The following is a 15,131-nucleotide window of genomic DNA, read 5'->3' as shown; positions in this document are numbered from 1 at the left end:
GTAGTGTGATGGTGAGGTGTAGTATGTGTGTTGTATGAGTGTGTGTGTTTTCAGACCAAACACAAAAACAGGGTCACAAAGGTATGTGGTATCATGGCACTGGGTCTTGGGGGAAAAAAAGTTTGAAGAACCCTAATTTATAGAGCCCTGGTGTTTGCTGAAATTGCTTTAAACTATAAAGAAAAGCTTTTGAGAGTTTTCCTCTCTTTCTCGGGTCTGAAACAATACCTGAGGGAGAAAGGAAAACTCTTGAAAGCTTGTCTTTTTAGTATTAGGTTAATACAATAAAAAGGTATCATTGCATACCGCATTACTCTGGTATTTTGGAATCTTATTTATATATATTGTTATATATTGTTCCTAGAGTCGCCACTGACCGTATGTGTTATTTTTATAAAACCTGTTTAAGTTTCTAAGCATAAGTAGTATGTTTACAGTATGTGTTATTTTTATAAAACCTGTTTAAGTTTTTAAGCATAAGTAGTATGTTTACAGTATGTGTTATTTTTATAAAACAGTATGTTTACAGTGTGTTATTTTTATAAAACCTGTTGCGTGCACGCGCACGGTAGAATTAGGACAATTGAAATCTAAATGGGGCAGATAGCAGTAGCGGGGGCGGAGCGCCAGAGATTGCCGAGCGCTGGGGGAAACTGCTATTGATGGGAAAACCATTCTCGGCATAACTGCGCTCACCTGTCTCCTGTTGTGGGTGTCCCTCTGTTACATTCAGTGTCACTTTAGAGCATTGACGCTGACTGCCTGCTCGCACTGGGAGTAGGGTCACCCAGCAGCTATATTCACCAGCGTCGCCGCCTTGTACTTTCTGCAGCTCCAGCTGTGCATTTCCTTCACTTAACCATTCTCCCCTGAGCCGTGTCCTGCCAGTATACGCACGGCTTTGCACATTATCGTTTTGTTCCCCATTCTGGTAATGCACGACCACCTCTCCCCCAGTTTCTGTTTTTTGCCAAGAGACGAATCCTCTCTGTTCCTCGGCTGGGACAGTGAAGGGACAGCTGAGGTGGGCGGTTTCACCCAGGAAAGCTGATACTTTGTGTCGCTGTAGGCGACATGAGATGGATCCTAGTAATAATGAAAAGAGACTAATTAGTGAACCTAAATCAAATAAGCAGAAGTAGAGCTGGTCACAGAGATAGAATAAATAAAATAAAATGGTTAAAGCACTAAAGAGCAAACCTGTTTCAACCACGAACAACATAAGTATAGCCAAAGCTTTAAGAGTTGATAGATAAGTCATCCTGCAGCCCAGGCTGAGTGATGAATGAGATGAGGTATATTCAATGTGTCGTCATGTCAAGGAAGTGTAATGCTTTGCCATATTTGTAAAAGTCCGCCTGTGAGTAATTGAAGCTCTTTGAAATACAACTCATTTACTACAATTATTTTTTACAATTTTCTACGAATATTTATATAGTAAAAAATTATTAATTTACATATGTATTTTTGACAATTATTGTAGTATAATATATTATTTACATTAGTTTTAAATCTCATTCTTATAACTAGCTGGCTCGTTGGTCTAGGGGTATGATTCTCGCTTTGGGTGCGAGAGGTCCCGGGTTCAAATCCCGGACGAGCCCGTTTTTTTTTTCTCTTCAATATGCTTTATGTATTTTTTTTTATTATGAATAAATTCTTACCAATAACAAATTATATTTTGACAGTTATTTAATACATATTGCTTTCATATATATCCTACACATTTATTGTTATTTGTTTTTTTTCTTTCATATCTGTTCTACGTTAGCATACTTCAGTTATAGGGACAGTGAAGATCATTTTGTTTGTGCATGTGCACAATAAAGAGGGGATTCTGAGAATCACCTTTAAAGGGACACTGAACCCAAATTTTTTCTTTCGTGATTCAGATAGAGCATGACATTTTAAGCAACTTTCTAATTTACTCCTATTATCACAATCTTTTCATTCTCTTGGTATCTTTATTTGAAATGCAAGAATGTAAGTTTAGATGCCGGCCCATTTTTGGTGAACACACTGTGTTGTTCTTGCTGATTGGTGGGTAAATTCACCTACCAATAAAAAAGTGCTTTCCATGGTCCTGAACCAAAAAAATAGCTTAGATGCCTTCTTTTTCAAATAAAGAAAGCAAGAGAGCGAAGAAAAATTGATAATAGGAGTAAATTAGAAAGTTGTTTAAAATTGCATGTTCTATCTGAATCACAATAGAAAAAATTTGGGTTCAGTGTCCTGCGGGTGCGCGCATGCGCGTGCGCGTGCGCGCGCGCATGCGAGCGATCACCTACCCACACTGACACCAATGTGTGGGAAGAGGGGGGAAAATATATATATATGCGGATGTGGGAGGGGGAGGGGGTTGGGGTATTGTGGGGGGCTGCTACACTACAGAAAAAATTAAATTAGTAATAAAAAATAATAATAAAAACACTTTTTTGGGGGGCAAATTGGGTACTGGCAGACAGCTGCCAGTACCCAAGATGGCGGCAATTAGGTAGGGGAGAGGGTTAGATTGCTGGGGGGGGGGATCATGGAGGTTGGGGCTAAGGCAGGAGTCCATCACAGCTAAAACATTTTATTTTTTTTTTATTAAAAAAAATAAAAACTCCTTTTATTTAGTACTGGCAGACTTTCTGCCAGTACTTAAGATGGCGGGGACAATTGTGGGGTGGGGGAGGGAAGAGAACTGTTTGGGAGGGATCAGGGGGTGGGATGTGTCAGGTGGGAGGCTGATTAATGCAGCTAATTTTAAATAGATTTGGCTCCCAATATGATCTTGTTTCACCCTTGATTGTTAGCATGTAAATCGCAGTGTTTTTTTAAAAAAAAAAAAACGTTTCAACAGGTTTGTTGGCAAATCACAGCCTGATCACTATCAAAGAATTTCTGCACATACTGCAAAATAATGTAAAAAATGTCATATTTTCTTATAAGCAAGAAAATAAAATGTCACTACCTCCATTATACAAATAACTTAAAGGGCCATTACAGTCGAAAAATTACATGTTGTAATTCATAAGAGTGTAATTTTACGACTATTGACCCTGCAAGTACTGTGTCTTTAACCCCTGGAAAGATGTGCAATTAGCACTGCTGATTGGATCAGCAGCAAGTTTCGCTGTGGACCAGCAGTGCACTGCGGGTGATAAGCAGCAGTTCTACTGTGTCTTTAAAGGGACAGTCAAGTATAAATTAAACTTTCATTATTCAGATAGGACTTTTCATTTTAATTGACTTTCCAATTTACTTTTATCATCAAATTTGCTTTTTTCTCTTGGTATTCTTAGTTTAAACTAAACATAGGTAGGCTCATATGCTAATTGCTAAGCCTTTGAGGGCTGCCTCTTATCACATGCTTTTTAAATCTCTTTTCAACACAAAGAGACAGAAAGTACACGTGGGCTATATAGATAACACTGTGTTCAGGCACAGAAAGTTATTTAAGATCTAGCACAATACAATGCTAAATTTAAGACAATAGATAATAAACAGTCACAGTCATGTGATCAGGGGGCTGGAAGAAGGTTCGTAGATACAAGGTAATCACAAAGGTAAAAAGTATATTAATATAACTGTGTTGGTTATGCAAAACTGGGGAATGAGTAATAAAGGGATTATCTATCTTTTAAAACAATAACAATTCTATGGTTGACTGTCCCTTTAATCCCGCAAAACTGCAGGGTCGATAGTCTTAAAAATATATGCTCTAAGGACAATTTTTTTTTTCTGTACACGTCATAGAATAAACATCATACTCTAAGTGCCCTGCTTTGTTTAATGTCAGGATTAAGGGTAAACGAGCATTATACAACAGTTTTAGACCCCCTATTTCAAGAATGATCTCACTGTGGACAGGGATTCCATGTTAACACATTTGCAGCCTTGGTTTTCTTCTCAACCCTGAGACCTTTGAAACCTAGGTTTTTATTATAGTCTGCTTGGTTAAGATGTGGTATGCATTTCTCATAATTATACTTCCTGTGGTGTTCTTGTTGTATGAGAGTGTGTGTGGTGTGTTTTGTATGAGTGTGTGTGGTGTGCTTGTTGTATGAGAGTGTGTGTGGTGTGTTTGTATGAGAGTGTGTGGTGTGTTTGTTCTATGAGAGTGTGTGGTGTGTGTGTTGTATGAGAGTGTGTGTGGTGTGTTTGTTGTATGATATTGTGTGTGGTGTGTGTGTTGTATGAGAGTGTGTGGGATGTGTGTGTGTTGTATGAGAGTGTGTCTGGTGTGTGTTGTATGAGTGTGTGTGTGGTGTGCTTGTTGTATGAGAGTGTGTGAGGTGTGTTTGTTGTATGAGAGTGTGTGTGGTGTGTTTGTATGAGAGTGTGTGGTGTGTTTGTTGTATGAGAGTGTGTGGTGTGTGTGTTGTATGAGAGTGTGTGTGTGTTGTATGAGAGTGTGTGTGTGTTGTATTAGAGTGTGTGTGGTGTGTGTGTTGTATTAGAGTGTGTGTGGTGTGTGTGTTGTATGAGAGTGTGTGTGGTGTGTTTGTATGAGAGTGTGTGGTGTGTGTGTTGTATGAGAGTGTGTGTGTGTGTTGTATGAGAGTGTGTGTGTGTGTTGTATGAGAGTGTGTGTGGTGTGTTTGTATGAGAGTGTGTGGTGTGTGTGGTGTGTGTGTTGTATGAGAGTGTGTGTTGTATGAGAGTGTGTGTGTGGTGTATGAGAGTGTGTGTGTGTTGTGTGTGTGTGTTGTATGAGAGTGTGTGTGTGTGGTATGAGAGTGTGTGTGTTGTATTAGAGTGTGTGTGGTGTGTGTGTTGTATTAGAGTGTGTGTGGTGTGTGTGTTGTATGAGAGTGTGTGTGGTGTGTTTGTATGAGAGTGTGTGGTGTGTGTGTTGTATGAGAGTGTGTGTGTGTGTTGTATGAGAGTGTGTGTGTGTGTTGTATGAGAGTGTGTGTGGTGTGTTTGTATGAGAGTGTGTGGTGTGTGTGGTGTGTGTGTTGTATGAGAGTGTGTGTTGTATGAGAGTGTGTGTGTGGTGTATGAGAGTGTGTGTGTGTTGTGTGTGTGTGTTGTATGAGAGTGTGTGTGTGTGGTATGAGAGTGTGTGTGTTGTATGAGAGTGTGTGTGTGTGTGGTGTGTGTGTTGTATGAGAGTGTGTGTTTTATTACCTTTTACAACACTTTCACATTTGACTACAATCAGGATTAAAGTACGCAGACATTTTAGTCACTTCGCAAAAAGTTGCTGTTAACTTGTAAATTACTTTATCAACTTTTAGAACAAGAATATAAATTGGGTCGCAAAGGTATGTGGTATCATTAAACTGGATCTTGGGGAAAAAAAGTTTGAAGAACCCCGCTCTAATGGATTACAACATGTAATTTTTCGACTATAAAGGCCCTTTAAAAGGACACTGAACCCAAAAATGTTCTTTCGTGATTCAGATAGAGCATGCAGTTTTAAGCAACTTTCTAATTTACTCCTATTATAATTTTTTCTTCATTCTCTTGCTATCTTTATTTGAAAAAGAAGGCATCTAAGCTTTTTTTTGGTTCAGAACTGTGGACAGCACTTTTTTATTGGTGGATGAATTTTATCCACCGATCAGCAAGAACAACCCAGATTGTTCACCAAAAATGGGCCGGCATCTAAACATACATTCTTGCATTTCAAATAAAGATACTAAGAGAATGAAGAAAATTTGATAATAGGAGTAAATTAGAAAGTTGTTTAAAATAGCATACTCTATCTGAATCACAAATGAAAAAATTTGGGTTCAGTATCCCTTTAAGTTATTTAAGTTATTTTTTTTAAGTTTGCCTCCCAGCCCTAGCCAATTTTTTTAAAAAAAATATTCTTTATTAAAAGGACAAAACTTGTATTCACTGTAAGCATTATATTTAACAGCAAGAAAGCACTGTATTGCAAATATACATACAAAAGACATTCTTAACAAATCTTTAAAACTGTCATTTTGTCAGCAAAATATAAAGGGCTTTGATTATACAGAAAGATCCATCTTTCAGAAGAGGGTAGTTAAATACTGCCGGAGTTCCCAAAATATTAAAAATAGTATGGCAAGAGGTGAATGGTATTTTGAAGAACAAGGAAAGGCATTGGGAGAATATAGTCAATTTCTCCAAACGGTTTGGAAAACAGCACACCTGTCCTTTGGCTTGGGGACACGGAATAAAGGATCTGCCACATCCCAGTAGTCATCCAAACAGCAAAAAAGGTAATTCCAGCCTCCAAAATGTAAAAATGACCTTTATTGTTTCACATAGGGTCCATATAAAAAACATGGACCTTATGAGAAGCAATAAAGGTCATTTTTAAATTTTGGAGGCAGTAATGACCTTTTTTTTGCTGATTGGGAGAATATAGTCAGAGGGGGATTGTCGAAGGGAAGTAAAGTGCTGCAGGTTATTAGTGAAAGCGAGGCAACTAGAAACTGGACTGGTTTTTTTTTTCTCCCTTTCCGTCTATCCCAAACTGTAGTACAGTAGAACAGTGTAATTGTAACTGATATATGATCTTTAAGGCTGGAGAAAGCCGTGTTGGGCCTAAAGAGCATTTATTATTTGGGACCACAAATAGGTTCAAAAATTATTATTTTGTTCTGAATTTATAATTTATGTTGATGGATTTAAAGTGTGATTTATAGCACAAATTATATAAAACTTTGTAAATGTAAATACTTAAGGTTGTCTTTTTATATTAGTTTTTTTTACAGTGATTATATTGATTGAGAAATAAATAATTATATAATTCTGTATTTATTTTTTATTTGACAACCTGCTTCCAATAAGTTTTTAGTATTCTGAACCCATTAAAAACACTAGGGTTAATGTCTAGGAGATATGGCAGTATAGCATTTTATTCATAATAAAATAGATTTATATATGAAGTATATATTGTTTATTTTTATTACGTGGCATTTGGAAGTTACTGACTCCTTCATTAAACTTCACAGAATACACAACACCACACCCAATCACCAAACACATCCAGGTGTATGGTTGCTAGGTAACCGTCCTAAGGTTACGTTTGTATACAACATATTGCTTACATACTGCACAATTTTAAAGTGATTGTGATACATTTCAAATGTGTTACTTTGTTATTTATGTGGTTGCATGGTACATTGACCCCTATGTAACTGGCATTTGAACACCTAAATAACAAAAAACCTAGTGTCTGAAGCACAATTCATATTGTGTATGAATCACAAATTCTCCAGTTCACACTCTAATTTGTAATCGGCTTAAAGGGACAGTATACACCAATTTTCATGTAACTGCATGTAATAGACACTTTAGAACAGACATTCTCAAACTTGGCCCTCCAGAGGTTTTGGAACTACATTTCCCATGATGCTAAGCCAGCTAATATGCTGTCTGAGCATCATGGGAAATGTAGTTTCAAAACCTCTGGATGGCCAAGTTTGAGGATGACTGCTTTAGAAGCTCCCAGTTTAGCATTGTTGATGAGGTTAGTCTGGGACACCCATTGAAAGGGGCTGGGTAAACAAAAATAGCAGACACACCGCACCTCCCCCCTACCCTGCATATGAAAAGACAGATAACATACACAGGAACTTGCAGGAGTCTGTAAACGCATGTATACATCTGGCACTGTGGGGCTTGGTTAGGACTCTGAAAATCAGCACAATGTTCTTAAAAAAATAAGCAAAACTATACTTGTTTTATAAAAACACTACCACATGGGCTATATAAATCATCTACAAAACATTTATGCAAAGAAAAATCTAGTGTACAATATCCTTTTAATTAGTGGGTAGCTGTGTTTGTGCAATATAACAGTTGTATTTGGACTAAGATGTCCGATTTCCTATACCTGATACCAATTGAGGGTTACACATTGTAAGTGTGATTTGTTCAGCATTTGATTAAGCACCACATTTGAATAAATATACAACACCTTATGAGATTTTATTGTTTTTACCAGTTTTCCATTATATTTTAACAAGTGCAAAGGACTGTTAAACTACAAGAGTTGCCTCCCAGACAATATTTTACAGACACAGCCAGTATTTTTAAAGTTCAGGTCAATTTAGAAATTAAAGGGACATTAAACACTTTGAGATGGTAATATAAAATGATAAATCTTATATATAAAAAAACTCTGCAATATACTTTCATTATTTATTTTGTCCCCTTTTCCTGTAATTGCATTCTGAAATTGTGAGTTTTTCAGCTCCTGTTAGAAATGGAAGTGCAGAACACTGTTATATTCCACACAGTCATTGGCTGCTCACTCTAGTGACCTATTTATAACTGTCCCTAATTGGCCACAGCAGAGAAGGTAACCTAAGTTACAACATGGCAGCTCCCATTGTTTTATAGACATTAAAACTTTACACTTATTTTGTCAATATTTAAAAAGCTAATTAAACTTTAAAAATACATCTACATATTATTCTCAGACTAATCTTTTATTTGAATGCATCATTCTATCTAGCATTTATTTAGTGTTTAATGTCCCTTTAAAGAATAAATACAGAACAAAAGCCCCATCATGGTAAAACATGTTCTAAGTGTGTTGGAATGTAATAATAAAAAATGCTCATTTTAAAATAAGTCCTAACAAATGCAGTTCTTGAGTTATGTTGCATAAGTATGTATGCAAATTTATGCTAATTAGCAAGGACAGCATTATTTTCAAGAAAGGTGGCAACTCTATACACTATAATCTATTGAAGTGTACAGATTAGATTGAATAATACAATAATTCTTATGTTGTGCATATTGTGTGCAATTTAAATAGGGTGTTCTAGGGAAGGAGTAGAGTAGGTGGGGTTATATAGATATGGGTAGGCATGACCAACACTCCTGTAACTTGTTTATTTGATTGATCTGTTGAAAGTGTCCCTGGATTTATTTTTAAACATTATCAATGTGTTAAATTCAATTTTGATTTAACCATTTAAAGGGACATTAAACTGCTGTGCACCACTGCAAAAGAACAGGGCCGGTGCTAGGAATTTTGGCTACACAGGCGAATACATATTTTGCTGCCCCCCCCCCCCCATAATTTTTTTTTTTTTATATACCCAGCCATTACTGCTTCTTAACAAAATGTTCTAGTGATGTGTTAAGCAGCTATAGATAGCTATAGATAGCTCAACCTGATAGTGAGTGGTACTCAAGGGTGAGCCAAATGTACTTGCTACCTGGGTGCAGAAATATTTTCTGCTGCACCCCACCCAATATATCCTAATATATAAAACACAGGACAAAATGTATTGTAATTACAGTTGCAAATCATCTTATTATACAGGTGAAACTCGAAAAATTAGAATATCGTGAAAAAGTTCATTTATTTCACTGATGCAACTTAAAAAGGTGAAACTAATATATGAGATAGCCTCATTACATGCAAAGCAAGATAGTTCAAGCCATGATTTGTCATAATTGTGATGATTATGGCTTACAGCTCATGAAAACCCCAAATCCACAATCTCAGAAAATTAGAATATTACATGCAATCAATAAAACAAGGATTGTACATAGAACAATATCGGACCTCTGAAAAGTATAAGCATGCATACTGTATGTACTCAGTATCTGGGCCCCTTTTGCAGCAAAGCGGCCTTCAGCTCTTCTGCATTGTTCAGTCTCATGTCTCTCATCTTTCTCTTGGCAATGCCCCATAGATTCTCTATTGGGGTTCAGGTCAGGCGAGTTTGCTGGCCAATCAAGCACAGTAATCCCACGGTCATTGAACCAGATTTTGGTGCTTTTGGCAGTGTGAGCAGGTGCCAAGTCCTGCTGGAAAATGAAGTCAGCATCCTCATAGAACTCGTCTGCGGAAGGAAGCATGATGTGCTCCAAAATCTCCTGGTAGACGGCTACTTTGACCCTGGACTTACTGAAGCACAGTGGACCAACACCAGCAGATGACATGGCTCCCCAAATCAACACAGACTGTGGAAACTTCACACTGGACTTCAAGCATCTTGCAGTGTGTGCCTCTCCATTCTTCCTCCATACTCTGGGTCCTTGGTTTCCAAATGAGATGCAAAATTTGCTCTCATCAGAAAAGAGGACTTTGGACTACTGAACAACAGACCAGATCTGTTTTTCTTTAGCCCAGGAAAGACGCTTCTGACGTTGTTTGTTGTTCAGGAGTGGCTTGACAAGAGGAATACGACATTTGAAGCCCATGTCCAGGATCCGTCTGTGTGTGGTGGTTCTTGATGCACTGACTCCAGCCACAGTCCACTCCTTGTGAAAGTCCCGAACACTTTTGAATGGCCTTTTCCTGACAATCCTCTCCAGGCTGCGGTCATCCCTGCTGCTTGTGCACCTTTTTCTTCCACTCTTTTCCCTTCCACATAACTTTCTATTAATGTGCTTTGATACAGCACTTTGGGAACATCCAACTTCTTTTGCAATTACCTTTTAAGGCTTTCCCTCCTTATGGAGGGTGTCAATGATGGTTTTCTGCACAACTGTCAGGTCAGCAGTCTTTCCCATGATTGTGATTCCTACTGAACCAGACTGAGAGGCCATTTAAAGGCTCAGGAACCCTTTGCAGGTGTTATGGCTTAATTAGCTGATTAGAGTGGGACACTTTGAGCCTAGAATATTGCACCTTTTCACAATATTCTAATTTTCTGAGATTGTGGATTTGGGGGTTTTCATGAACTGTAACCCATAATCATCACAATTATGACAAATCACAGCTTGAACTATCTTGCTTTGCATGTAATGAGTCAATCTCATATATTAGTTTCACCTTTTATGTTGCATTAGTGAAATAAATGAACTTTTGCACAATATTTTAATTTTTCAAGTTTCACCTGTATATTACATATTGATACACACTCTACCTTCCTCCATTAATAGCTAATATATATATTTGGGGTTTTTTTTGTATTAAGCAGTGGAATTATTACAGTACATACTTATACATACACACACACATACCCATATATATTTACACATACACATTATTATTATTATTATTATTATTATTATCATCATCTTTTTATAGCGCCACAAAATTCCTTAGCTTTGAAAGGCACACACAGAGATACACACAGTCATACATACACAAACACGCACACTCATACATACGTACACACACACAGTCAAACATACATAAACACACACATTCATACACACACACTAAACTCATACACATACACACACACACTCATACATACATAATCAAAAACATGCACACTCATACATACATAAACACACATTATTCATACATACACACACACACTTATACATACATAAACACACACACATATTCATACACAAACAGATACACACACACTAAACTCATACATACACACACACTCTCATATATAAACACACACATATTCATACACACACACGCACTAAACTCATACACACACATGCATACACATACACACACACTAATACATACATAATCAAAACATGCACACTTATACATACATAAACATACACATATTCATACACATAACACATTTAACTCATACATACATACACACACACTTATACATACATAAACATACACATATTCATACACATAACACATTTAACTCATACATACATACACACACAGACACTTATACATACATAAACACACACACATATTCATACACAAACAGATACACACACGATAAACTCATACATACACACACTCTCATATTGTCTAGATTGTAAGTTCCCACGGGAATAGGGCCCTCAATACACCTGTATTTGTCTGTAAAATGTTGTGTCTTATCGTATTGTTTCTCCACTGTACTGTTATCCTTGTACCCATGGGCAGCGCTGCGGAATCTGTTGGCGCTTTATAAATAAAGAAGAATAATAATATAAACACACACATATTCATACAGGAAGATAAACGCTTAGAGTACTCTGTTTATTGGCACATCCGAGTGTTGTAGTCCCAGGTATATCAAATAGTGCCCTGTTTATCAATGTCCCATCGCAATATGCAGCTTATAACTTTCTCATATATTTATATATAATGGAAGGGGGAAACGGGTATGTCAGCCAAAACCTCTCTCCTCCCTAATAGGAGCGCTGAGCATACTCCCTTTACCGGTGCCTCACTGGCTCTTACCTGGGGTTGGAATTATCCCGCACGCTCCAGCTTATTCGAGATATGGCACCGGACCTCCCCTTCCGCGTCTCCAGGCGCCAACTGACACTGTATTCGGCTGCTGCTGCAGCTCCTCGCTTGCGTTTCCGGGTTTCCTGGGATTGTCTCCTGTTGGGCACTTGTTTGTATCCTTAACTGCAACACTTTGTAACAAATCCCTTTTCCACACCTGGGTTGACAGCTTTGATCCGCACACTTCCTGAGCTCCTCCAAGTTCAGGATAATGTAATATAAACAAACGATGAAAAGCGGTTCTTTGCTGTAAAAGTAATCTTCTTTATTTGCTTAAATAAAACAATATAGAAAATATGTGCAAGACGTTAGCGGTTTTACGCGTTTCGGCTGAACTGTTGTGCCGTAATCATAGACCATGCCTTCTGTCTTAACACCTGTAGTTTATATCACTCAGGTAGTTAGAGTGCACACTCCCATTTAACTCCTTCTTCTCTGCATTACTATATTCATGGCTGTATAGACATATTTGGCTTTAGAGCCTTGATTTATATCGTTGCTTTAATTATAGCCTAACATTATAAAAAATCCTAAACATTATAGAACACATCTATATTAACACCAAATAGCTAGACCTTGTATTCTTTACCCAATACTCTTAGTGTTTCATAAGAGGCCATTGCAATTACATAGGTCTATTATATCGCTGTTAAATACATAACGTACATAATTCATTTATCTTTAGTTATATGTATTTACACAATATTTCTTCATTTTTATATATACAACCATATACTGTCAAGGACTTTCACATTATTGCCCTACATATATGGATATCATAGCTGCAATCTTTACCACAAACAGTTTCTTTTGGTAGTATTCTTCTAACACCTTAACTATTACAGTTCAGTATTCCATATTATTTTAACAGTGTTATATGTAGTGCATGGCTTGTATAGTTGCAAAGTCCAATTTTCAACTGATCTCCCATCTTTATCTATATGTTCATATATAGTCTTATTTACTTAATTGTGCTGTATTCAGCTTTTCCAATGTATGCCAGTAACCTAACTTTCGCCTAGATTACGAGTTTTGCGGTATCAGGGGTGCGGTGCTAACTTGCAGTTTATTCTCACCGTTCACTTACCTACAGCGCTGGTATTACAGGTTTTTACAAACCCGGCGTTAACAGGCAAGAAGTGAGCGTAGAGCAAAATTGCGCTCCACACTGCACTCCAATACCAGCGCTGCTTAAGTGAGCGGTGAGCTGGTTATACGTGCTCGTGCACGGTTTCCCCATAGACATCAATGGGGAGAGCCGGCTGAGAAAAAGTCTAACACCTGCAAAAAAGCAGCATAAAACTCAGTAACGCAGCCCCATTGATTCCTATGATGAAACTAAAGTTATGTTTACACCTAACACCCTAACATGAACCCAGAGTCTAAACACCCATAATCTCACACTTATTAACCCCTAATCTGCCGCCCCCGACATCGCCGACACCTACATTATACTTATTAACCCCTAATTTGCCGCTCCGGACATCGCCACCACCTACATTATACTTATTAACCCCTAATCTGCTGCCCCCAACATCGCCAACATCTACATTATATTTATTAAGCCCTAATCTCCCTCCCTCAATGTCGCTTCAACCTACCTACATTTATTAACCCCTAATCTGCCGCCCCCAACGTTGCTGCCACTATTCTATTAACCCCTAAACCTAAGTGTAACCCTAACCCTAACACCCCCTAACTTAAATAAAATTTAAATAAATCTAAATAAAATTTCTATCATTAACTAAATTATTCCTATTTAAAACTAAATACTTACCTATAAAATAAACCCTAAGCTAGCTACAATATAACTAATAGTTACATTGTATCTAGCTTAGGGTTTATTTTTATTTTACAAGCAAGTTTGTATTTATTTTAACTAGGTAGAATAGTTACTAAATAGTTATTAACTATTTAATAACTACCTAGCTAAAATAAATACAAATTTACCTGTAAAATAAAACCTAACCTAAGTTACACTAACACCTAACACTACACTACAATTAAATAAATTACCTAAATGAAATACAATTAAATAAATCAAATACAATTAGCTAAATTACAAAAACAAACAAACACTAAATTACAGAAAATAAAAAACAAATGACAAGATCTTTAAACTAATTACACCTAATCTAATAGCCCTATCAAAATAAAAAGTCTTCATCCAAGCGGCAAGATGTCCTCAACGAAGCCGGCAGATGTGGTCCTCCAGATGGGCAGAAATCTTCATCCAGACGGCATCTTCATCTTCATCCTTCCGGCGCGGAGCGGGTCCATCTTCAAGACATCCGGTGCGGAGCATCCTCTTCCAACGACGACTACGTGACGAATGAAGGTACCTTTAAGTGATGTCATCCAAGATGGCGTCCCTTAGATTCCAATTGGATGATAGAATTCTATCAGCCAATCGAAATTAAGATTGAAAAAATCCTACTGGCTGATGCAATCAGCCAATAGGATTGAAGTTCAATCCTAATGGCTGATCCAATCAGCCAATAGGATTGAGCTTGCATTCTATTGGCTGTTCCAATAGGATTTTTTCAACCTTAATTCTGAATGGCTGAAAGAATTCTATCAGCCAATCAGAATCTTGGATGACATCATGTTAAGGAACCTTCATTCAGCAAGAAGCCGTCGATTGAAGAGGATGCTCCGCGCCGGATGTCTTGAAGATGGAGCCGCTCCACGTCTGAAGGATGAAGATAGAAGATGCCGTCTGGGTGAAGACTTCTGCCCGTCTGGAGGACCACTTCTGCCTGTCTGGAGGACCACTTCTGCCGGCTTTGTTGAGGACATCTTGCCGCTTGGATGAAGACTTCTCCCGGAAAGTGAATCTTCAGGGGTTAGTGTTAGGCTTTTTTAAGGTTGTATTGGGTGGGTTTTATTTTTAGGTTAGGGCTTTGGGCAGCAATAAAGCTAAATGCCCTTTTAAGGGCAATGCCCATCCAAATGCCCTTTTCAGGGCAATGGGGAGCTTAGTTTTTTTTAGTTAGGCTTTTATTTGGGGGGTTGGTTGTGTGGGTGGTGGGTTTTACTG

General features: G+C 37.7%; 1 protein-coding gene and 1 non-coding gene across 2 annotated transcripts; one reads left to right on the top strand and one right to left on the bottom strand.

The window, feature by feature from the left end:
* Window positions 1–574: 574 nt before the first annotated feature.
* On the bottom strand, window positions 575–1,261 carry LOC128664676 (CD276 antigen-like). Its single transcript, XM_053719485.1, has 2 exons — window positions 1,201–1,261; window positions 575–1,086 (listed from the first exon to the last, which is right to left on the bottom strand). Exons 1-2 carry the CDS (start codon window positions 1,259–1,261, stop codon window positions 575–577), a joined length of 573 nt encoding a protein of 190 aa, XP_053575460.1.
* Window positions 1,262–1,532: 271 nt separating this feature from the next.
* TRNAP-UGG (transfer RNA proline (anticodon UGG)) lies at window positions 1,533–1,604 on the top strand. Its single transcript has one exon. It is a non-coding gene; the product is annotated as a tRNA-Pro (tRNA).
* The last annotated feature ends 13,527 nt before the right edge of the window (window positions 1,605–15,131 follow it).

This window comes from Bombina bombina, chromosome 6 (genome assembly GCF_027579735.1).
Source record: "Bombina bombina isolate aBomBom1 chromosome 6, aBomBom1.pri, whole genome shotgun sequence".
NCBI classification, from domain to species: domain Eukaryota; kingdom Metazoa; phylum Chordata; class Amphibia; order Anura; family Bombinatoridae; genus Bombina; species Bombina bombina.
This window is presented reverse-complemented; position numbering and strand designations above follow the sequence as displayed.